This window comes from Filicampus tigris, chromosome 13, assembly GCF_054856515.1.
Source record: "Filicampus tigris isolate MCC_2025a chromosome 13, RoL_Ftig_1.0, whole genome shotgun sequence".
NCBI classification, from domain to species: Eukaryota; Metazoa; Chordata; class Actinopteri; order Syngnathiformes; family Syngnathidae; genus Filicampus; species Filicampus tigris.
In genome coordinates, this window is record NC_141229.1 from 18,755,067 (window position 1) to 18,779,047 (window position 23,981).

Sequence of the window (23,981 nt, forward strand, 5' to 3'; positions counted from 1 at the left end):
AGTCAAGTCAGGGGCGGGCAAAGGTCACCCAGCCCTCTCCTCTTGGCCCAGCCAGCGAGAACACTGAAGCTCTGCCAAGCAGTAATTATTAATGAAGAGACTTGAGCAAATGGACAGGAAATGCAGAGCTATTGATTGGGCTTCGCTGCCCTGCACCGAGCTGCGCGAGCTGGCGCCAGCCTGGTAGCCTGTGGTTTCCCCGGGCCGCTGTCTGCAAGGAGGAGGCAGCTGAGGCGTGAATCCACTCGGGCCGCTTGATGGCAGCTGTCCGTCAAAGCCAGGCCTTACCTGAAGAGCAGAGCTCAGTGTGCCGCATGACGTCATGGAGGTTGTGTAGCTTTAAAAAAAAAAAAAAAAAAGTTTGGAAATCTCTGTACGGTATCATGCTTTTGGCCAGTTTCACATCACCTTGGTTTGAAATTAAATTCAACAAAGATGACATCCAATGAGCGAAGTAGAGAAGTGAGCTGAAGAAACACAAAGGTAAATGAAGGACAAGCTGTATTGTAATGCATGAGGAGGCGACCTGGACTCATTTAATTACAAAAAAACAAAAAAGTGCTGTATGTTGCTAGGTTTCTTGCTCTACTGTTTGGGCTTCCTTGGCCATCATGGCTTCCTGTCCACAGCATGTGGCAAGGAAAGCCTCGGGCGCTTCATGAAATATTCATTCTCGCCGTGAGGAGACATGAGGAAAGGTACATGGAAAGTTAAAAGAACTAAACAAGGAAGGCAGTTGGGTCACGGCCAGAATGTACGAAGTACTTACTAAACAAAACTTTTCCAAAGAGGCAAGCCTGGCCTAAGATGCTGAATGTATTACCCGACTGCAAACTTCACTTTTTGACTGCAAACTGCAACAAATTGATTAAACAAAATGCAAAATCCTGTGATGCCTTCTTTGAGGTTGAAGTTGACCGAGCATAACCGTTAGTTGAATTTGTGCTCCCTACATCCAACCGGGAACAAATGTGTAATGTGTGGCAAGTTCTGCATGATAAAATTCTCCATTGGTGCACTTCCGAATGGTCTTTCAGCAAACACCTGTGACAGTAATATGAGCGGATTGCGAACAGTGATGGATGAGAGTCATTCTCCCGTGATGGCACAAGTACGGCTGAGCACCCCTGCTTGACACAGACGATTATATTGGCTAAAAATGACACTTTAACGAGCTGCTTCCTGTGTTAAGTGCCGCATGCCGTCGCCTGGCTGACCCCGGGCCGCGCTTCCTCTTGCACTGTTGGCCGACACAGGCCAGAACGCCACGGAGACAGCTCATTAACCAACTAATGAGAATCACGTCAGCCAACACACTCACTTCTTAGATCGTCTCTCTGTCAACGTATTTGTTGAAGGGACAGAACATTGGCTGCTAGTATGTGCACGAAATGGGCAGTGATTAAAATGGAATTTTCTGTTCATCTCACCGAAACGCTTCAGTCGTCATAGAAAAGCGCTTTCGCAGCTCTGTTATATAGAAATGGCTACAACCACTTGTACCAACCAATGTGTTCAACTTAAGACCCGCAAGACACAGGCCAGACCAGGCCCTCTGCGTCGGCATTTTATGTGGCCGACCAAAGCTTAAAGCGGAAGTCAACCGTTTGTGGGACATGAGAAATCCAGACATTTTAGCTAACTCAAGGGGCGGCCATTTTGTCACTTCTGTCGACTGAAAATGAGATAGAAGTTACTCAGCGCTCATATAACAACCAATCATGACTCAGCTTCAGAAAACAGCTCAGCTGATTGGTCGTTATCCGAGGCCTGAGAAACTTCAATATCATCTTTAGTCGACAGAAGTGACAAAATGGCCGCCCCCCCGAGATAGCTAAAAGTGGGTGCATTTTGCTGCTTAACTTATATTCCACAAACGCAATATTAATCAGAATTCTGTATTTTAACTAGCGGGCCTGCATAGGACTATTCTGGAAAAAAATATGTTTAGGTTGACTTCCTCTTTGATTGTCATTTTTGCATGACTTCTGTTCAAAACCAACCATGAAAAATTATAATATGCAAATGCAGGGGAAGTACCCAATTTAATCTACCTCTTTATACCACCACTATGCCACAATTACGGAAACCATATAACTGTATTCATGGCAAGATGAGTGAAAAACACCGTTCTTGCTCAGGGCAACATCCAATAAAACAACAAAAACAAATCATATAAATAAAATGCATCGGACATAATAGATATTCTTATTACTGAATTGCAGGAAATTACATTAAATACATTAGTATTAATGTATGCAGATCGCTACAAACTTGTATGACTTGTCCAAGTTGTCTGTAACAATTGATTCTGACTAAACAGAGGATGGAAAAATTCTGCTGTAGGGCAAGCACTTTGGTAACTGTGAGGACAAATTTGAACTGTTTGAAGAAACAGTCTCATTGTAAATAGTTTAAGTTCGGCACCACTGATTCAGAAGGCCCTGGACAGACATTGTAACACTGTACAAATATTTTATATTTGTATGTTACTGCATACTGTAACTGTTAGTTACCCTTACCAGAACCAAGAAAGCATGCAGTATCATATTAATAATTTCAATGTTTTTGCCAAGATTGGTAGGACAGGATGGGGGGCTTCGGTGGTTGGGGTGGTCATGCAGTGAAGATCAGCAGCAGCCATTGGTGTCATGAAACAATACGAAGGTATTTGAATAAAATATTGGACACTTTCTACGCATATCTATCTTACCGTTGTATAAATGATTTCAAGAGATCTTGAGTGCAGATCCATTAAACTGTTACTACACAATCTTGCCACTTGAGGACGCTGTTGCCTATATAATATGAATCGTGAGTAAAAGCCGAAGTTGCGTGCACGGATTTGCAGTTACGCTTTGGGACAAAATTGTTGGTATGGTCCCCCTCTGTAATTGAAAGAAAAACCCACGGTGGTCACATAATAAATTGAGTCTGTCAAAAGTAATAAGAAATAAAAATGTAACGAAAATTAACCAATAAATATCTGCCATTGCTTTTGAATTGTGGTTCCACAGATTTTTAAAAATTATTTAAGAAACATTTTTTTTTTAAAAAGGTTGCACTCTCTTTTGAGGCAATCAGGATTTTTGTTAGTTAAGGTGAGACTTATTTTATATTTTGGCCCCCTGTTCTTCCTTCCACAATAGTCGAGTGTTTTGCTCTTAACCATTCGTTGGTGTTTTGTAGCTCTGTGCTTTGGGTCATTATTGTGTTGCAAGACCTATGACTTGTGACTGAGACCAAGCTTTCTGACACTGGGCAGCACATTTCTCTCTAGAATCCCCTGATAGTCTTAAGATTTCATTTTACCCTGTGCAGCCCTAGAACATAAAAGAGCCTCCTCCATGTTTCACAGTGGGGACAGTGTTCTTTTCGTGGTATGCTTCATTTTTGCGTCTGTGAACTTTGATCTGATGCGTCTTGCCAGAAAGAACTTTGAAAAGAACATATATAAAAAATTCAGACTATTGGAATAAAGTGCTTAAAGTGGAAGTCAACCCAAACATATTTTTTTCAAGAATGTTCCCAGCAGGTAAAGAAGCACTGTGCGCTCGTCCCAGGCTAAATCTATGTAGCTCTGCTCACTTCCACATTTCCTCATTCTCATATAAATCAGCCATGGAGAGGTTAATCCATTTGATATGTTGAAATGGTCATTAGTAGGGATGTCCACATAATTTTGGTGCCGATTGATCACCGTTTTTGGACGTTATAAGCAATGAAAGTACAATGATTTCCAATGGAGAGTTTGTAATCAGTCCCTCCAGTGACTACGACCGAACAAGGATAGAATGGTAGGGGGAGCGGCAATTTGCCTTATTAATTCCACTCGGCCATATTCTAAGAGGCGTTATTCATGGAGTCACTTACTTCCTAATTTCCCCCAAATTTATTGATAAAATAGAAAATGCCAACTCATTTTCCTGATCAAAAAATATATAAAATGAACCTGTTAGTGAAAACATGGCAATCCTGGCTCAACCATACCGTGCCTCTGAGACTGACAGCTGTTAAAAAAGCCAGAGGAGGTGCAACAAAGTACTAGTTGTGTGTTGAAGTAGTCTTTTGTTTTGCTTGTTTTCATGATTCCATATTTTGGGGGATGATAATATTGCCATTCCCCGCGACCCCTGTTTTCTAAGCCATGATTAGTCGTTACCTGAGCCCTGAGCAACTGTGATGTCATTTTCAGTCAACAGAAGTGACAAAATTGCATTTATTTATTTATTATTTATTATTTATTTCTGTAACCATTATTCCAAAGAGCAGTCGCATGGAGTAGTTGTCTATGTATAACAATTTCCAATACAACATGATTTGTTTTGGGAAGTCAGACAATTGAATCGGTATTTTTTCTAGAACAAAATCACTAACAAGAAGAAACGTTATACCCCCTAGTTTTTGTTTGTTAGTTTGTTTTTAAATATATAGTTAGGGAGAAAGCTCACCTAGCTGTGCGGAAATGAGACGGTCGCGCGCAATGTGACGTCACAACACGTCACGCGAGAGAGCACAGGAGTGGAGGGACGGGGGGAAATCATGGTCAACAACGGCAACAACCGTTATACGCGGTGACATTGTGCAAACACGGCCAGACAGGATTGCACGCACTCATGAAGGTGAGCGTTTAACTACACGGACACTTGCTCTTTTTCTTTTATTTTCTTCCAGCCCTGTTCCGTCAAATTAGCAATAGCTTTAGCAGGACGAGGGGTTGGTCAACGCAAACACGGTACAACCACGTCGCGTCACTCGAATTCACACATCGTACACCACTGGCCGATTCATTTGACTCAATTGGGCATAAAAACAAGAAATGATTCATGCCTTGCTCTGCTAGTAGCCGCTGTCGGCGCTGCAGGATTTGCTGGTGTTTTTGTACAAGAGTGACGGGCGATGGAATGCGGAAGTAGTGTGGAACGTCCAGCTGACGAATCGGCGTCACATCAGCTCGCCTGCAATGAGTCAGTGACACATGATGCGATCACACGCCGCACGCTGTGTCACTGTGCTGGCGTGCGCAACAACATCGACAAGTTAACGGCTTCTTCGATGACATGATGTGCCACGTTTCTGTTTCATAGCCAGCAATGTTCGGCCATGTGTCCGCACAAGACAATACATCACCTCACCGATCACCGTTTCCCACGCGTCTTTGTTTCTTCACTCACAGTTCTACGGCAGACGGACTACAAACGCAAATGAAAGATGTAGCTTGGTTTAAAAGAACTCTGGAACACTCTACAGGTGAGGGGAAAAAAGGTTTAATATCGGATTCTTGTATAGCAGGTTAAGTCAAATAGAAGCAATAAATACAAACACTACTCAGGAAAAATAGAGATATTGGCCTTTTAGGTGAAATTTCAGATGAACCTAAAATAATATGTAACATTTTCAAATGAGTTTTACTTAATCCAAACTTTGAATGTGCATGTCCAACTGTTTGTGCAATTTGTTCTCTAACAAGGAGCTGAACTGCAAACTGTATGTGTTTGATCCATGAATGGACCGATACATTTCTTGGTTCAATTAGAATTGGTATTTAATTATATCAGATTTATTATTATTATCATTATTGTTATTAATTAACCCACTTCATCATGGTGTTCACATTTTGACGTCATGGGAACAAGATGAAACTCAACAATTGTACAAAAAGAGTACTTTCCCATTGTGAGAGTTGAGGAAGTGGCCAGGCTGACACAAAGACACACAGAGGCTGGATGAGTCACAGAAAGGTAGAGAAGTGGACCTCCTTGGAAATGTCTTGGTGGATTCATGGATCAAACACCAGTTGTGAAACCTATCTTTAAGATCCTTCACACAGAACAGGTTTTGCAAAAAAGTATTGAAACACTGAACTGTTGGACTTAGGCATTCAATAATTTAGAGGTCAATTAAAACGGAAATTTAACCCAAAATGTTTTTTACAAGAATATGGACTATGCAGCCCCACTAGTCTGAACACAGTATTCTGATTTATATTGTGTTTGTGGAATATGAAATAAGTAGCAAAATCCACCCATTTTATCAATCTCAGGGTCCAGCCATTTGGCCACTTGTTGAATGAAAATGGCATCATAGTTGTTCAGGGCTCAGCCTTGCGAACGTCACATCACCAAACTTAGAAAACAGGTGAGTTGTGATTAGTCATTAGCTGAGCAACTTTGATGTCATTTTCAGTCGACAGCAAGTGCTAAAATGGCCGCCCCTTGAGATGGCTAAAAACAGGTGGATTTTACTGCTTAATTCATATTCCACAAATGCAATATTAACCAGAATGCCGTGTTTAGACTAGTATGGGTGCACCGAACATATTATTGTAAAGACAATTTTTGGCTTGACTTCTGCTTTAAGTTCAAATGTGAAGATTATTGTGTATTTTATTTTCGGGTTATTCTGAAATTTCCCCCGAAAGTGTAAAATCTCCAACTTTTAGCGAGTAGTTATTATGGTGTATTGCAATGTTTGATTTACAGCACATCATATTGATGATTGTTGTCTTGCAGGCTATGAATTCCTCCAAGTATGGGGAAGCTCCAGATGAAAAAATGCTTGAAAAGGGTAAGCAAGCATCTTTTCAAAACTTGAATGTGTCACCATTACTGATGACAATCAAATGACAAATATAAAATAATTTGTTACATTATCTGTGCTTTTAGATTCCATTAGTTTGGTCTGATTTTGTATAAATACATACCTTGTCTTTTTCAAATGACATAACACTTTTCAAAGTATTATCAGGCAAAGGGAGTCTATGAGCACACATTCTAATAGAAAAACAGAACACAGTAACTTGAAAAGAAAAATGTATAGTGTCCATCTGTATTTATGTCGTGGCGGGAGGCAATGTTTTACTCACCAAGTGTGAAGAGGGGACTGGAGGCCTTTATTTCTCCAAATTCATTTTCTACTACTGAATATTTGTTCTCATTCGTCACAAATAAATTATGGTACCACGGTCTTCATTAGTCCTGATTCCATTTATTTTTCGGGTCCGTTGAAGTGTTCAGAAATTTTTGCTAAGGGATGCTCCGTGCTGCATACAGCGGCACTTGTCCTGAAACTTTAACTTTACAGATACCATGCCTGCTCCACACGGTTCGTGTGTGTTGAGGAATAGATGTTTACCACCACACATGGTGCCAAATGTCATGTAAAGGTCATTACAACCACTTAGTGGCACCACCTGTTATTTTCTTGTGAGGAATAAAAGGGGAGATATTTTAATTTGAGGTGTGGTGTTTATTGTAGTCAGCGATTAATTGGGGCATAGAGACACTTAGATTGAAGACCAATAATTGAGAAAACCCGGTATCTTCCTACATTGTTTCCCCCCCCCCCCTTATTGAAGTTAATTCTATATCACTGTTTCTCAATGTGGCTGAACATAAAAGAGACATGATAATTTTATTTTGACAGAACACAAGCAAGTTCAAAAAGATGAGACTGAGGACTTTGCTTTTTGTGGGGCGCCCGGAGAGCGTGGGGGAGGCTCACCTGGGACCACTGGGGCTGGTAAACGAACTTCTTCAGAAATGGAACCAGACTCCAAACACTTGTCAAGTGGCAAGAGAGTCAGAGTGGCAGGAGAGGTGAGTTTTTCCACAGACTAGTTAATCTGATTGCTAATCTAGGACACCCAATTTGAAAATAAAGACCAACCAAGTGCCATGCACTTTTTACCATTCAAAATCCACGCTGTCAGAGCCTGACTAGCACAGTGGCTCGCTTCCCCCTTCTGCTCCGTCGGCTTGCACCGTAAAGCACGGCCAGCATTATCACCAAAAACCTTTATGGTTTTGTGAAAGTTGGTGAAAAATGGCCAAGAGTAGACTCACTAATGCTTAGAGAAGTCTTCTGTTTGTGTACGCAAGGGCCAAAAAGGGACGAAAATCACAACAACAAAGACAATACTAGAGAGTTCATCACAGGGGCGACCATTTGCGTTGGCGCCATCTTAAAAAGATATAAAAAGACGAACAGCGTGGCATTTTGACTCCTTTTCGCTGCTGCTAGTAGTAGTTCGCGGTTTGCTGTGCTCGGCAGAGAGCAGCAATATAGTCAGCAACCATTCTGTCACTGCCCAGAATGCATTGTGCCGTAAACAACAATGGTGCCGTACATGCAAATAAAGTTTCTACAAAATGTATTAAACTGGAAGTTGTTTTTGAAAATTTGATCTTATGTTACTACTAGCGACCGAACGAATCATATAGAACAAACGTGTCCTTACAGTCAGGGTTCCTTTTAAAACCTTTGTTTGTTTGCTATGCATGTATTGTCGCTCGGGATTAGGACAACACGTACTCTAGCTAGCTGACTTTGATGTGTAAAGTCGGTTCTTTCATTATTGTACTGTGCAGTCTACACAGATGTGTGTAGCGCATGACCAACCGTGTGACTAATTCGCATAAAAGGCCAAGCCAACTCACTGCTTGGTAACTTAGCTGCACGAACGTGCACTGCTGAAGGTTCTTTGGCGGTGGTCATGTGCACGGACTTCACCGGCAGCCTGAGAGAAGCAGATCACAGTTCAGAGAAAACAGCTAGCTTTCATGCTACACGCATAACATTACCTCTAAAGTTAGGAATGTGTACCTAAAGGTTGCCAGTAGGGCTGAACAAATTTAGGAAATGATTGAATTGCAAATTTTCCCAGATATTTTCTCCAAATCATGTTTCACTGTAATACAGTACAGTAAAGTTTAGAAATATATATATATATTTTTAATTACAAGTACATCATGCCATCAAAACCTTAAAAGCTATTACTCTAATAATGCAAGGACACTAAAGAGTCTGTGTGAGGGAGACAGTCCTTTTTTAAGGGTTTTAAAATGGTTCAATAAAGCACAGAGGTGAGGATTAGTTATTTAGAAGATATGTGCACCTCGTAGCTGCTGCCCATAGACGTTGTGCAGCGCAAAATTAGCTTAGCACCCAGCGCTGTTTGACGTAAACGCGCCGCTTTTTTTTAAACCAACTCGATTGACGTTAGCCGCTTCTGATTAGTGAAAGACGGCTTTTAAAAATAAGCAGCTTTGTACAATCGGACAATCACGATTTCGAACCCAGAACGTTAAATCAACCAGCCCTACTTGTCAGGTCTGAAATGGTGCACTAATTTTGCACACGTTTTGTTATTTACTGTATCTAGATGAGGCGGCAGTTGGCAGATGAAAGCAGCAGACACGAGCCTCTGTGTCTCAGCACAAGTGGGGAGATGAGGGACAACCTTCAGGGCAAATCCAGAATTTCCTACAGAAAGCCTCTCTTCAGCATCTCCCACAGAATCCTGGAGAAGAAGAACGCACAGAGTGCAGAGCAGCAAGCAGGCCAATGTCCTGGAAATCAGCTCAACTCCAACAGCCTCTTCTCCTCCACTCTCCTAAATTCCCAGGAAAATGGCTTATCGGAGGCATTTCCAAGCATGGACAATTCCGGCCAAGCGTGGTCAAAAGACTCAAGCATTTATCCTCTAATTGAGAAAATGTTTTTCATTCTCAATAGCCTCAGTTCCAGCATGACTCAGCTGCACAGCAAGGTGGACCTGTTGAGTCTGGAAGTCATGCGGATAAAGAAGCAGATCAAACCAGTGCCGATGGTGGCGGAATTCCAGCCTCCACCGGAATATCTGCTGACAAGCGAAGAGTTGAATCCTCTCATGGAGCAGACATCCAATGCTGGAGAGCTGGGTTGTCGCTTGCTGGTGCATCTCTTCCCTGAGCTGTTGAAAGCCAGGGAGTGCTCCCATGACTGCATGGCAAGCAAGCGATCGCTGGAGTCTTTACATTTGCAGCTGATCCGCAACTATGTGGAGGCGTGCTATCCCTCAGTCAAGAACAACAGCGTATGGAAGGGAGAGTGCCTCCCTCAGATTAATGACTTCTTTAATCGCTTCTGGGCCCAGAGGGACATGGAGAGTGCTCGGCTGCTCAGGAAGCAGACAATGGCGGGAGACGGAATAAATGCAGAGCGCTCTCCAACCTATCATTACCTAAATGCGCAAGGTCGAGGGGAGCACCTCTCTCAAGACAACCAGCAGGGCAGCTTGGTGGGGATGTTCAACGATCAAGCCACAGAGGAGCTGGATGAGCTCTCTTCCCCGGAAGACTTTGTCATTTTCCTCATGCATCGACTGTTCCCTGAGCTCTTTCGAGAGGGTACGAAAGCGCTCGAGGGCTCAAACTGTTGGAACAGCGCGGGTCAGCAGATTCTCGACTCGGACAGGATGGAAATCATCAAAAAGTATATGGAAACCAATTTTCCAGATGTGCCTGAGGAGAGCTGGCTTCAGGTGTGCATTCAGCATATGGATGATGCATTTGACGGTGCTCACAGCAACGGCAATGGAAGTGAACCTGAGAACATCAACGATGAGCGCTACGACCTGGCTAGCATGTCCGAGGACGTTTCTGTCCTGAAGCTTCCAGAGATGTGTGACAATGAAAGGCCCTCACGCAAGTCCAAAAAGTCGCTGCTATCGCCGATAGACTTTGACAACCTGGAGATCCCCATACCGGACTTTACTGTTCCCCAGGAGTTTCTCTTGTCCAAGGAGCAGCTGAAATGTAACTACGAATGTAGTTTGTCCATTGGGAACTTTGCCTCCCGGCTGCTGGTGCTCATGTTCCCTGAGCTCTTCACCCACGAGAACACGCGGAAGCTGTACAACTGCAGCGGTTCTCTGGGGAAAAAGCAGCTGGATCCCCAGCGCGTAAACCTGATCCGCCATTACGTGCAGTTGGTCTACCCACAGGCCAGGAACGACCGAGTGTGGATGCTGGAGTTTGTGGGCAAACTTGACGAGAGGTGCCGGAGACGCGACACGGAGCAGAGGAGATCCTACCTGCAGCACCGCAAAGTCTACGGTCACGATGCAGAGCAGGACTTCTTCCTCAACCAGATCCACCCAGACGGCATGAGGGAGGATCCGGAAATTCCCACAGTACCTCCCGAGAAGAGTAGTAAAGACTTTTGCAAAATTCCCCTGGATGAACTGATTGTTTCCAAACCCGACTTCACAGTTCCGCCAGCGTACCTCCTCTCGGACGCGGAGGTTCGGGAAATCGTGCAGCAGAGCCTCTCGGTTGGGAACTTTGCCGCCCGACTGTTGGTGCGCCTCTTCCCGGAGCTCTTCACGCAGGAGAACCTGCGGCTGCAGTACAACCATTCAGGGGCCTGCAACAAGAAGCAGCTGGACCCTGCGCGCCTCAGACTGATCCGTCACTACGTGGAAACGGTGTATCCTGTGGACAAGATGGAGGAAGTGTGGCACTACGAGTGCGTGCCAAGCATCGATGAACGCTGCAGGCGCCCCAATCGGAAGAAGTGTGACATTCTGAAGAAGGCCAAGAGGTCCAATTCTGTGTTGTAGTTGCAGCCGCCCCCAGACACACACTTTGTCGTTTTTGCACAGCATATAAGCTTCACTTTACAGACCTGTCCTTTTTAGGATCAAGCCAACCTCTCACGTGTTTCTTCTGCTCAACTCCTAGTCCTGCTACAGCTCGACATGTATGACAAAAGCTATTTAAGCCAAAACTGTCATAGCTTAGCTAACATTGTTGTAGCCTTCAACAAGAAGAAAAGTACAGTAGTTCATAGTATAGTTTTCTAAATGAGCAGAAATGTTCAGTTCCTGATGTTGCTTTGTTACACCTGTTTTAATAACATGCTGTTAAGCCTTGTTATAGAGGTTTATATTACAGAAAATTTAACATGACAGTCGTTGAGCACTTATTTCTAATAAAATCACTTGACACTTTGACTCTCGATTTGATCCTTGTTCAGACATTGAACTATAATGTACCACATTAACACGGATAAATTGCCCCTACTTGGACACCCCTGTGCCAGTTTGTTTGGCAGGCAGCAGTAGCATTAAAGAACAAGTCAAGTCGAAAACATTGTTTACATATGTTCACCACTAGTCCAAATACAGCAGACTGTTTAACAGTGAAAATGAGACATCCACCCATTTTTATCCATCTCAGGGGGTGGCCATTTTACCACCTGCTGTTGACTGAAAAGGACAAAGTGCTTACAGGCTCAGGTAGCGACCACGGCGGCTCACCTGTTTTCTAATTAGGTCGTGACATTCACAAGCGGAGCTCTTTAGGCACTGTGATGTAATTTTGAGTCAACGGAAAGTGGTAAAAGGGCCACCCCCTTAGACGGATAAAAGCGGGTGGATTCATTCGTATTCCACAAACGCAATATTAATCAGAATGCCATTTTTAGACTAGTGGGGGTGCATAGAATGTATTGCTAAGACGTTTTTTGACTTCATCTTTAAAAGGTACCTAAACTAAGGAACCTGTTAAAAATGCACAATTTTGTCCTGCCAGTGCATTTATCTTACATGGCCATCTTTAACATTTCCATCAAAAACAGTTGGAAGTTGGTAAACAAGTCAAGTCATCAAACAATGCAAAGTTCATCCACGTGCACATTTATTGCACTGCTGGGAAATGTTTTTTCCATGTCTGGAATCCAAACTGTTCATCTTCCCAGTTGCCTCCAGCACACTTTAGTCGACACATCACAGAGGATATTATATGTACAGTGGACCATGTCCATATAGTGGCCTTAACTGGCCCGTGGTCTTCCAGTCGGAACATCAAGAACCTCAGTGCTTAAAGGCCTCATCCTTGGGTAATGTTATAAACTTCCAGCGCCTTAAAGAAACTTTGTATTTTTCTGCATTGGTGGATTCACCTAAAACCTTTTTCAGGACAACTCTCATGAAAGTAACAGTGTTGGTATCTTGGTTCTCGGACATCAACAGGTCCAAAGTGTCCCCAACTCTCACCTAAATATAGAACATATTTGTCAGGACAAACAATACATGAAATGTATGAAATTAGTGGTAGAAATACATTGCTGTTAAACACTCACCGTTTTACTTTTCTTGATTAGCTTTTGTCCATTTAATCTGAGCTTGTTACTGTAGAAGCTATCTTCAATTTTGCTGTTGGAAAGAAAAAGGTAATTGGATGAATGGAGCACTTTTTTTTCTTTCTTTTTTCGAACATGCTATTGCAACCAAAATAAGCATCTTCCTTAAACTCAAGATGACAACAAATCTCACTTACCTGACATTTGACCAGAACTGGCCAGTTTGACACAAACCTCTGAAAAAACATGTGCTCCAACTACCATTATTCATGTTATTATTAGGCTATATTTAATTTTAAAACATAAATACCAATATGCAAAACATTATTTCTATTACCAGTCATATCTGCCCTTGTTTACATGTTGAAATGATCACTTCTACAACATTCCTTGAAAATCAACATGTCCCAACACTGGCGAGCTATTTTTAGAAGAGGCCAATGGGCTATTCATGTGGTCCTTGGGGGTAAAGATTAAAGGTGAAACTGACAGAGGTTGTTTTTATACACACACACACAATCAGGGTTTTTGGGGTCAATCAGCGATAAGAAGTTTAAAAAAAAAACGATACTCGAACAGAAGATGGAGCAATATCTCTATTTAAACAATTTGTATATTTATGCTACAGTCACCCCCGCCATAATGAAAATGTATTGGAAAAAATAATAGGTCCTAACTAATAAAGATTTTTCTTTCAGCCCCCACCCTCCCCCTCCCACCTACACACAAACACGCAAAAAAAATAAATAAACAACACGAATGCTATTATTTTGTGATTGGCTGGCCGAGGATGCAGAGGCGGGATTCCTGCCTCCCAGCACAAGGGCTTTTTGCTCAGAAGACACGCGTCAAAGCTAAAATAGATGAGCTCTTGGGCTCACATATACACTATGTCAGCACAGAACGATCCCGGAGTGAGCGAGATTGTTTGCTGTAAAGTCTTATTTTGCAGAGCCGATCAATGGCATCATTGATAGATCGCACAAATTTACAGTCGATCAGCAATTTTGCATAGAATGCAAAATATCGTCCGATTTTGACACACTTGATCAGATTGGTGTAAAGTCTAACATGTATACTAAAGTAACAGTACGTGATATTATTACCCTGCTAAAAGAAACAGCATAGATCAGCATGGTTTTGGTGTTTTCATGCTAGTCCTGCTGGTGACAAAAGCAAAACAAAACAGCCAAGATTCGAACAGCCGAACCTTCACTCATTGGGCAACCTGCTCTATTAACTGAGCCACAGGACCAGCCAGCATGTTGCCGGGGCACTGCCAGGAGCTGGTGATACTAGCAATACCAGCAAGAAAACACAACAAAACCATGCTGTTTTTCTTAGCAGGGTAAAAAGATCACATTATTAGCTGTCAGCATATCAGGTCAAGCTTTTGTCATGTGTATCTAATCTGTGAGACTTACTTGCGCGCCATGTCCAAGCCAGCTCTTAAAATGACATCATAACGGAAGGACTGCACATATTTTTCAATGTCTTTGTAGTCCTTTGGCATGTTCGGGTCCTCATCCATCTCTTCCTCAGAATCGCTGCTATCGGAGTCTCTTTCTTCCTCTTCTTCATGCGTTGGTTTAGCAGCACCTTTCTTCCTGTTGCTTTTGAACCTCAGCTGATGTACAGACCACCTCCTGACGGCATCCCTGCTGCAGAGAGCCAGCCCGTGGCAGCCCAGTGTGGGGTAAGCGGAGCAGCCCCACAGCTGGCGTGTATGGATAGTCCTGGGACACCATTCCGCCTGTGCAGGACCATATCCAGCAGCCAGTAGATGACGCGGGTTCAGCCTTCCCAGCTGTCTCATGGCAAGAGCTTGTACCACCAAACTGTGCATGTTGGAGCCCCACCCAGTCACTACAAACCAAGGTTATTAATAGTTAATGAAAAGGAACGAAATAAAGAAAACTAGACCACTAAATAGTGGACGTGTAATATGCCAAAATACTACTGACCTGACAAGTCATTTTCGTTAGTTGAAATGAAAACATTTCTGTCGACCTTTCAAGTCTCGCGAGATTACCGTCGTTTATTCGTTGTTATGATTGGCACAAGCATCAGATTAAAAAACATCTTCGGTTCGCCGAAATATCAATGACGTGGGAGTGTTGAACGTAAACTGTGTTGTCATCCGTTGTCTTCAAGCCCAGACTAATATGCACGCATAATTTGAAAGCAATCGACACACGGCTACGGGTTGGGCTTTTTCCGCATGTTTTTGATCGGCTTCCTCTGTTTAACCGAGGCGAACACTCATCGTGTTTTTTTTCCCTCAAATTTAGGCAGGAACCGTGATTGATAAACATCATATTTCATTATGCTGCTAAATCGTAGTGCTATGTTATATCATTGAAGTGAAAGGACGCACACGTGTAGTCACTCACCTAGAAAATAACCTCGCATAGCTTGTCGTGTTAATACGTCGTCTCTGACTCATATTTGTATCACATCAGCTGTCAGACAGTAGTGCTGCCACCTATCGTCTAGGAGAGTACGGAAGGCTTTGTTTATTTGTCTTTCATTTCTGTCTTCATTAATCCGCCTTTATTGTGTTTCATATCTGTCTTATTTAACACGCCTTTACAACATAACACAAAATACATTTCCATTTTAACACGATAAAATTATTTACACGGTAACCACATGAATTAGAAAATATAACTATTATATAAGGACTGTGCTTGAGGAAAAAAATACATAAAATGCTTTTAATTTTCTAATTTTAGGATGATATAAAGTGCAGTAGCAGAGTACGTTGGTCTATTGTTTTTACTAGCATATCTGCCTCACAGTTTTGAGGTCTGACCATGTAGGCTACTCCCCGTTCATGCATGGGTTTCTCTGGGTCCTTCAGTTTCCTCACACATTTTCAAAACATGCATAGGTTGATGCATGTTTAGTTTTCATCTGTAGACTAATTGTCAACAAGTGTGAATGTTTATTTATGTATTTATTTAGTTATTTATCAATTGAGCCCTGAGTCCCTGATAGTGTAGTGGTACACACGCCTGAGTTGTGTGCGGGCAGCGTGGGATCGATTCCCGCTCAGTGACAGTGTCTATGTATGCCCTGCGACTGGCTGGCGACCAGTTCGGGGTGTAGTCTGCCTTCGCCCATTGACGGCTGGGATAGGCTCCAGCAACTCCCCGTGACCCTGTATAGGATAAGCGGTTTGGAAGATGACATGGCATGACATTTGAGCCCTGTGATTGGTGCATTCCATTGTGGGAAATCCAGTTTACCAGTGACCCTATTGAGGACAAGGTAGGAAATTGGTGAATGGATAAAGACTAAAGTATAAAAAGTGTCTTGATTGTCCCCCTGAAGCAGCTCCGTCATTTAAACACACAATCTTGTACTGACATTTATTGCAGATATTTTCCAGCATAAGATAGAATTGCTTACATATTTTTAAATATAATCACCTTTAGTCATTTGAATATTCGGACAGTAATAATGTAAATTTGTACAAGAAGTAACAAATTTGATTTGTTATGTATAATGCAATACAACAGTGGTCCTCAACCTTTTTTTCTACCAGGGAGTGGTTTATTTCGGACCGGCCACCATTCTTCTACAGTGTGGTGCAGATAGTGGGTGTTGACGTATTCCCGGTAGGGACGTACAGTATATCCACCGCTGCAACAATATATACCAAATATATACAAAATGACCCGGTGGTTGGGGACCAATATATCAGCTTGAGAATCGTAGTACAGTTTTTTCAACGAATTTACATCAACATTCATCTTCAGTACAAGTCATAGTCTATTGTAATTTCAAGTGCATAATACTGGTTTGACTACACTGAATCCTAAATATTTGCTTGACTATGTTCACCAGTTACATGTTATACAAAAAATATATAAAATGTCTATGGTGTACCAAGTGTGTAAACATATGTGCACAAACATATTTGCATTAATTGTATGTAAACCGTATTTGAAAGAGCTGGAGAAATGTAGGATGGATATGTGACTTTGCAGGAACTCCTTTTTCTATAGCTACATAATTGATACGCACCAAGCATCGCTGGTGGTTGACAATCAGCTATGTTTGTTAAACACATTGTGTTAATATAACATGATTATGCAATTGTGGACATGAATCTGGCGTCCTGATGATATTTTTTGCAGATAAATACACACTGAGTGCAGATGTTCGACAGATACAGTCATGAGGTTTCTAACCGCTTCATCGTGTAAAATGTAAACATCCATCTGCAAGAATCATGCAGGTGATATACAGTTGACGGGTCATTTTCAGATCGTGGCAGTTGGTAGTAAAAAAAAGTACACTTGAAGGGAGTATCTTTGAACCAACATGATCAAATTCACTTACAACAGTCAAGTTCATTGTACAGTATGTACCATATGTATGTAGCCTATATCATACCCAAAGTTTGCAAAATAATAAAATTCCCACTTACAAAATTGCTTATTCTTCTGCAAGCAATTATGTGGTGAAAACAATTCAAATGAATTTCCTATATAACAGTCAAACAGCTCAAGGTTTTTGGAAGCATACGGAGCAAACAGAATTACGGCTGGCTGGCAACTGGTCCAGAATGTACTCCGTCCGCCTCTTACCCGCAACCCGAACGAGGACAAGCGCTTTCGATAATAGATGGGCAGATGCATGGTATGGCACAATTTTCAGTCTCTTGTGTCATGCTAGCAAAAACATTAAAAGTCTGACAAAGATCTAAAAAAATGTGTATGATCTGCAGCAAAGTGTACATAGAATTTCTCTCAAGGGATTAGAATAAGGAGTTGAGTTTTCATGTTCTCCCTGTACTCCGCCTTCCTCCCACATCCCAAAAACGTTCTTCTGAGGGCAATTGAAGACTCTCTCTTACCCGTAGGTGCAAATGAGAGGGTGAATGGTTGTTTGTCTATATGTGCCCTGTGATTAGCTGGCAACCAGTCCAAGGTGGAGCCTGCAGCTAACCCGTGACGGTAATGCGGACAAGCCATATTGAAAATGAATGAATGGACAGATTATGAAAGTAAACCACAAAAAAAAAATAATAATGATAATAATAATAATCAACTAAAAATAAAAGCAAGAGGCGAGTATTGTGTGGCATAGATTCTGATTTCATTCTGCTTCCTTTGATATGCATTAGTGCAACTAACATTCTCCATTTGACTTTACACATGAGATGATTCTACTCGGGTTTCTGCATTTATTGCTGTAGTTCAAAGTTGGTGGCCAAAGTTGGCCAAGTAACTGGTCACTGATGATGCATTTGTTGCACACATTTCAATGACAACAGTTTTTTTGTGTCCAGCTCTCTTGAGGTAACTGCAGCGCCACTTTTATCTATCGAGATTTCGAAAGCTATGGCAATGATGTACAGTGTTAACAGTCTTTGTCCGCGTGGGGGTTTCACACATCACTGATCACACTTATTGCTTTGCTGATTCACACATTCAGGATTTAGGCGTTTGTTTTTGTATCTCACATGCAGCCAAGTGTTTGTATGCTACAGATATTCTGGATTTGTTTTTTCACACGGTCATAGTGAAGTCTCTACACAAGAGCCGTTTCTGTGGAAGGACCTGTGGTTGTGGCAGTTCTCGCTGCAGTGGACGATGAGCACCGGGTAGCACAGTGCGTCGTCGTAGTCCGGGGGTTCTTCATCGTCTGCGGTGAGGCGCGCCGACAGACAGCGTGTGTTTTCGCTGGGACTTTCCTGGTCGTCCAAGCTCCCGCTCCTCCAAAAGCAGCTTCTTTGCGATCCGTAGCGTCGGGCCAAGGAGAATCGGCTGCCGCTGAAGGGGATTCGGGAGCTGGCTCCCGTGCAGATGCTGAGGGCGCTTCTGGAGAACACCGAGGAGCAGCTGATGGCCCTGTGGCAGCGCTCACAATTCTGCCGAATGCCACTGAAACCGGAGGGGCACTGGGCTAGGTCCATGAGGCCCGCCTCCGAGTAACTGGGCACCAACTGCTGGTTGGACCGAATGTGCCACTCCAGTTCCGTGCTGTCGATGGTGTTGACGCGAGGGATTCGTCGCCAATATGGCCGGTCCTCACACGGCGTCACTGGAATGTAATCATGTCCGAAGAGTTTCTCGACGCGATAGTGGACGTACGCGGTGCGATACTCTGTGAACACTCGTAGAGGCCACGAGAAGGTGAGGAATGAGGCGAACCAGAAGACATAGTGGGACAGATACCAGGGGTGGTGCTCGGGGTTGGACAGAGCCATGACATATTCCTTCAGGTCGATGTTTTTCAGGTGCATGCCCTCCCTGGCCTCCATGTAGTCATCGAGGCCTTCGTTGTCAGTGAAGAACCTGGCTCGCTGTGTAAGGTAGGAATTCTCAGACTCCACGTTGGCGAAGCTGAAACACTTGGTGAAGCGCATCTTTGTGAGGGCAGACTTCTCCAGGCTGAGCAGCTGTTTGGAGACATCTTTCACTCCACAGTGACCGTAGTCAAACTCGGCTTCCGCCACATGAGTGTTGACTCGCTCGTGGTAAACCTGGGTACTGGTGTACGCGTCGCCGTTACGGTAGCGTGTGACCTGCCTGGTGCGACGCACGTAGTGGTAGCTGATGGCCTTCCACCAGATGCAAGGCTTGGCTTGCTGCATTCTCTGGATTCGCTCGTAAATGCCATCCACGTCGACTTTGTGCTGCAGCTCGTTCTGCACGTGACAGTGCCAGCATTCCACCAGGTAGACCAAGTAGAGCATGCCCAGCAGGGCCAGAGGAATGTAAATGTAGCCATCCGAGCAGGGACTGTCGTGGTACATCATGGATTTCCCTTTGAACGCACTGTCAAAGGTGAGGCGGGTCACCTCGGTCACATGGCACCAAACCATGGCGCCCATGCAGCCGTACATGAGAACGGACAAGAGAAGGCATTTCCAGAAATTCTCCCGACACAGCGACTTGCTCAGAGATTGCTTGAGGGGTTTTTGCTGCGGAGAAAGAAGAAAGAATGCAATCAATAAAAAGTGTTACAAGGACATCCTTGTAAGGCATACAAATGCGAGTGGTATTGTCTTGATTGTTGCGTCTTTCTTGTGTCTCATCTCATTTATTGGGATCTGCATTAGCTTTGGTAAGACGGCACCGCTATTCTTCCGGGAGTCCACTTACACCAGCAAGCTTTACCGTGCAATACATTATGATAAAAAAAAAACATGCACAACATGCGCAACAAAAATGACAACACCTTAAAACAATCACAACAAACACTTACACTACATAGTTGTCATTCACAATATTTCCCATGTGTAGATGAAAACACAGTCCATAAATGAGTAATGCTTAAATGTAAATCTGCATACATTAATTCATCCCAGTATTTTACATTTATTGCCCCCTAAAGGTTTGATGAATCGATGGGCGATTATTATTTATTTAGATTATTATTGACAAGTACGTAGACGGATGGCGGAAGGGTACCCCGGCTGCAGGCGGAAGGTGTTAAACGGACCGGGAAATTTGAGTAAAATGCCCACCTCTGCTTGTGACGGTATATAAACTGTACTTTTCAGTCAACAAATGGACTCCCCACTCTCACAGCCAAGGTGTCATGTATGATTATTTTCCACAATAGCCCTAAAATGCAAATGGTAGAGTCCCAGCCACCTAATGTGAATTTCTTTCTTGTTATTTGTAACATCTTCTCTTTCTGTTCAACTTACTGACAGAAATTGCAGTCTCATTTTACATCGTACCACACATTACTGAATTGGACTTATTGTTTATTGTTGCACAATGTTATGTTTTAGGCAGCACAGTGGCGCAATGTTTGTATGTCTGCCTCATAGTTCTGGGTTTGGGTTTTCCAATGTTGGCTCTGGTCTTCCTGTGTGGAGTTGCCGTGTTCTCCCCATGCTTGTGTGGATTTTTTTCTAGGTATTCTGGCTGCCTCCCACATCCCCAAAACATGCATGTTAAAGAAGAAATCAACCCAAACACGTTTTTTTCAAGAAATCCACCCCTTTTTAGCCATCTCAGGGGGCCATTTTGTCACTTCTGTCACCTGAAAATGACATCACAACTTCTCAGGGCTCAGGTAACAACACGACCAATCATGGCTCAACTTCAGAAAACATGTCAGCCACAATTGGTTGTTACCTGAACCCTGAGCAGTCGACACAAGTGACAAAATGGCCGCCCCCGGAGATGGCTAAAAACGGGTAGATTAACTCTTATTCCACAAACGCAATATCTATCGGAATGCCTTGTTTCAACTAGTGGGTTTGCATCAAACATACTCTTGAAAAAAATATGTTTGGGTTGACCCTTTAAGTAAATTGATTGCTTTGTCCATAGGTGTGAATGTGAGTGTGAAGGACTGGTTGTCAGTCCGTGCGCTGTCAATCAATCCAGGGTGTACCTCTTGCCCAAAGCCGCAGCTCATCCTGGAACCCTGATCAGGACAAGCGCTGGAGCAAATGATTGAAAGGATGTTGTGTTTTAATTGCAGGACTGAAAGTTGCACCAGGAGTTAACTCTGTATAGATGCCCTGGTTTTCTGATTGTGTGTCACATCTTTTATTGGTTATCTTGTGCACGCGTCACCAACATGGTGAGGTCCCGTTAAGGCCAAAAATAACATTTACCTCTCTCAAACACACACAAAAAGAACTCTAATGCACAACAAAAACCTCTCTCTCACACAAACACACAAAAAAACACAACAACAAAAACCTTTGAACATATAAATTAAACACACACCAAAACCAAATCTCACACACCAAAAACACACACCAAAAAAAACTCTCATTCACAATAAACCACTCAGACACAACAAAACAAACACACACACAGTTAAACACCTCTCACACCAACCAATAAACCTCCACACACACCAAAAAAAAACAAAAAAACACTGACAAACACCCCCCCCCCCCCACACACACACACAAAAACCTCTCACACGGCAACAAACACACATACACAAGAAAAACAGTACAAAGCTTGTTTGTTGTGTGTAATAAAAGTTTTTGGTGAGTGTGAGACGTAAATATAATTTGTGTTACCACTTTTATTGGCATTATTATACTTTATTGACACTATTATACTGTCCACTGAAATATTATCCTCACTAAAAAAAAAATCACAAATCAATCTGCTTTCAGGCATGAGGTGGCTCATCACTGATGTGAGAGTGTATTGGACTTCCAAGGAAATACTTAACATTTTTGGCTGTTGCACGGGACTCCAGCAATGACTCGTATCGGGCATGTACGGTATATTATTGTACCTTATGGGACAGAAATCCTAGCATATTTCTAATGTTGACTGTGTAAGCCTACTTTACTATTTTGGATAGAGACAGTCGCACAGCTAATGAGAAGAATTCGCAATATGTCAAGTCTGCCGAACATGGAGAACTAGTGTTGGGTTTCACTGTGTTATTTATTTGGTTCGTGATTTATTTATTCATTTATGTATCTATTAATTGATTTATTCATGTTAAAAAGCAAACAGGCTGATTATGTCACATTAGTCCTTCTGTGAAAACACATGACTCCACATTAGCATCGCAAGCCGTGAACGCATGCACATGGATTGGTTTACATTCTCCCGAAAAGACAACAAGATGTATGCGTTAAGACGATACCTCCTCCCTGGTGTCTTCTTCAAACACGACGGTGGCGGCGGCGGCGGTGGTGGTGGTGGTGGTGCTTTCACTGGCCGTCGCAGCCGACGCTGGCGGAGACATGATGCTGATGGGCGATTGATGAGGATGAAGAGGCGTGCCGTGGAGCACCTCGCTAATGCACACTCCTCATGACTGACAGCAGCTAGAGCACGAGGTATAAGCGAGAAATAGCGCAAGACGCATCTTGGAGCCAACTATGTGAATGCGGTAGCTCGAAGATGGATACGCGTGTATGGGAAAGCCCGCATCCCAAACTCCCCTCGACCCCCCTTTACGATGTGCCGCAGTAACACGATAGCAAAGCGGCGTCCAGAATATTGGTAGCTTGACCTGCGATTCTTTTTAGCGGACGACGTCGTTCGTGGCGTGTGTACAGTCGCCAGGGTTGCTCTCCGTGGTGCTGAGGTAAGCAGGAGGCATGCAGGTAGCCCACACGGCGAGACAAGACTGTTGCAGAAATCACTTAAAGGGAAAGCATCCTACACACCTACCAAAACAACAACACTACAATTCTGCGCATCTGGTGTTTTTTTTACTTGAAAAAATACGAATAACTGAAAACATCACATTAATGAGAAGCATTTTTTTTAATGTTGAAATTTGCTTTGTAAATGTGTTGAAATCTGTGTTAGTGAATCCAACAAAGTTTTTTCCTGTATCCAGAGTTGGCCTCTTACTTGATTTTGGAGCTTTCTATTTCTGCCAATAATATTGATATTGGTCATTCATACACGTCAAAGCCATTGTAATACACTGCTTAATCTTTACTCATGTATGGGTTTTAATCTAAAAAAGAACCGCATTCTACTACAATGATTTACACAACAACGTTTAAGCATGAAGTGGGGGACTGAATATCATCTAGGCTTTCTAAAAGGAACCAAAAATAAGTCAGTATATGTTATGCATTTCTGCAAGCTTGGATAAAAATCGTGTAGTTGCATCAGGAAAACCATGCCAAACAAATCATACGAATGAATTGATGAGGTGACAGGCCAATTACAGCAATAATGCACTCACTATAAAAGTTCTGCCTTGTGATTTTTGCCACCTCTCCCCCAAAGTCAGCTGCACCCTGAAAACGGCTCGGTTGAAAAAAAAAAAAAAAAAAACTACCAATCTAGTTGGTTAAGGTGATATTGGTTGCATTAACCAATAGATTGGTCAAACGTTGACCATGCACTCCTGTTGGTTATGGGACTACTACCAATTTTATTGGTTAGCAAGCAACGGATGAAATTGGTTACAGAGAGTACGCTTCACTAGCCCAACTGTTTGGATGTAGTCATGTGTAGTGTGTAGTCGATATAGACCTTGAAAGTATATCAATTTACAATTAATTGGAATTTCATTTATATAATTTAATTTATATACTTTTTATTAATTTAATTTAATTAACCAATGAATTCTTGAACCTACTAGTGAAGAAGATA

General features: G+C 42.7%; 3 protein-coding genes across 4 annotated transcripts; 1 reads left to right on the forward strand and 2 right to left on the reverse strand.

Moving 5' to 3' along the window:
* The first annotated feature begins 4,471 nt into the window (after positions 1–4,471).
* On the forward strand, positions 4,472–11,776 carry bend3 (BEN domain containing 3). Its single transcript, XM_086050160.1, has 5 exons — positions 4,472–4,622; positions 5,177–5,250; positions 6,513–6,567; positions 7,426–7,598; positions 9,164–11,776. Exons 3-5 carry the CDS (start codon positions 6,516–6,518, stop codon positions 11,381–11,383), a joined length of 2,445 nt encoding a protein of 814 aa, XP_085906286.1. The 5' UTR covers positions 4,472–4,622; positions 5,177–5,250; positions 6,513–6,515; the 3' UTR covers positions 11,384–11,776.
* Positions 11,777–12,444: 668 nt separating this feature from the next.
* mtres1 (mitochondrial transcription rescue factor 1) lies at positions 12,445–15,425 on the reverse strand. Of its 2 annotated transcripts, none has more exons than XM_086050161.1 (4): positions 15,300–15,425; positions 14,331–14,772; positions 12,907–12,979; positions 12,445–12,820 (listed from the first exon to the last, which is right to left on the reverse strand). In XM_086050161.1, the coding sequence occupies exons 1-4, from the start codon at positions 15,316–15,318 to the stop codon at positions 12,638–12,640; spliced, it is 717 nt and encodes a 238-aa protein (XP_085906287.1). In that variant the 5' UTR covers positions 15,319–15,425; the 3' UTR covers positions 12,445–12,637. The 2 variants fall into 2 exon arrangements, with proteins under 2 accessions (XP_085906287.1, XP_085906288.1); XM_086050162.1 differs by lacking the exon at positions 15,300–15,425 and adding an exon at positions 14,871–15,291.
* A 740-nt stretch (positions 15,426–16,165) lies between these two features.
* On the reverse strand, positions 16,166–22,977 carry tmem151bb (transmembrane protein 151Bb). Its single transcript, XM_086049496.1, has 2 exons — positions 22,507–22,977; positions 16,166–19,846 (listed from the first exon to the last, which is right to left on the reverse strand). The coding sequence occupies exons 1-2, from the start codon at positions 22,606–22,608 to the stop codon at positions 18,437–18,439; spliced, it is 1,512 nt and encodes a 503-aa protein (XP_085905622.1). The 5' UTR covers positions 22,609–22,977; the 3' UTR covers positions 16,166–18,436.
* Positions 22,978–23,981: the final 1,004 nt, after the last annotated feature.

Bases quoted from the DNA above. Each gene is read 5' to 3' on its own strand.
- mtres1 (XM_086050161.1), bottom strand. The intron at 12,980-14,330 runs GTAAGTCTCACA...TCTTTCCAACAG, and splicing joins GGCTTGGACATGGCGCGCAA to CAAAATTGAAGATAGCTTCT. The intron at 12,821-12,906 runs GTGAGTGTTTAA...TTCTATATTTAG, and splicing joins TAATCAAGAAAAGTAAAACG to GTGAGAGTTGGGGACACTTT.
- tmem151bb (XM_086049496.1), bottom strand. From the start codon at position 22,608: ATGTCTCCGCCAGCGTCGGCTGCGACGGCCAGTGAAAGCACCACCACC. The intron at 19,847-22,506 runs GTATCGTCTTAA...CTTTCTCCGCAG, and splicing joins AAGAAGACACCAGGGAGGAG to CAAAAACCCCTCAAGCAATC.
- bend3 (XM_086050160.1), top strand. From the start codon at position 6,516: ATGAATTCCTCCAAGTATGGGGAAGCTCCAGATGAAAAAATGCTTGAA. The intron at 6,568-7,425 runs GTAAGCAAGCAT...TTATTTTGACAG, and splicing joins TGAAAAAATGCTTGAAAAGG to AACACAAGCAAGTTCAAAAA. The intron at 7,599-9,163 runs GTGAGTTTTTCC...TACTGTATCTAG, and splicing joins GAGTCAGAGTGGCAGGAGAG to ATGAGGCGGCAGTTGGCAGA.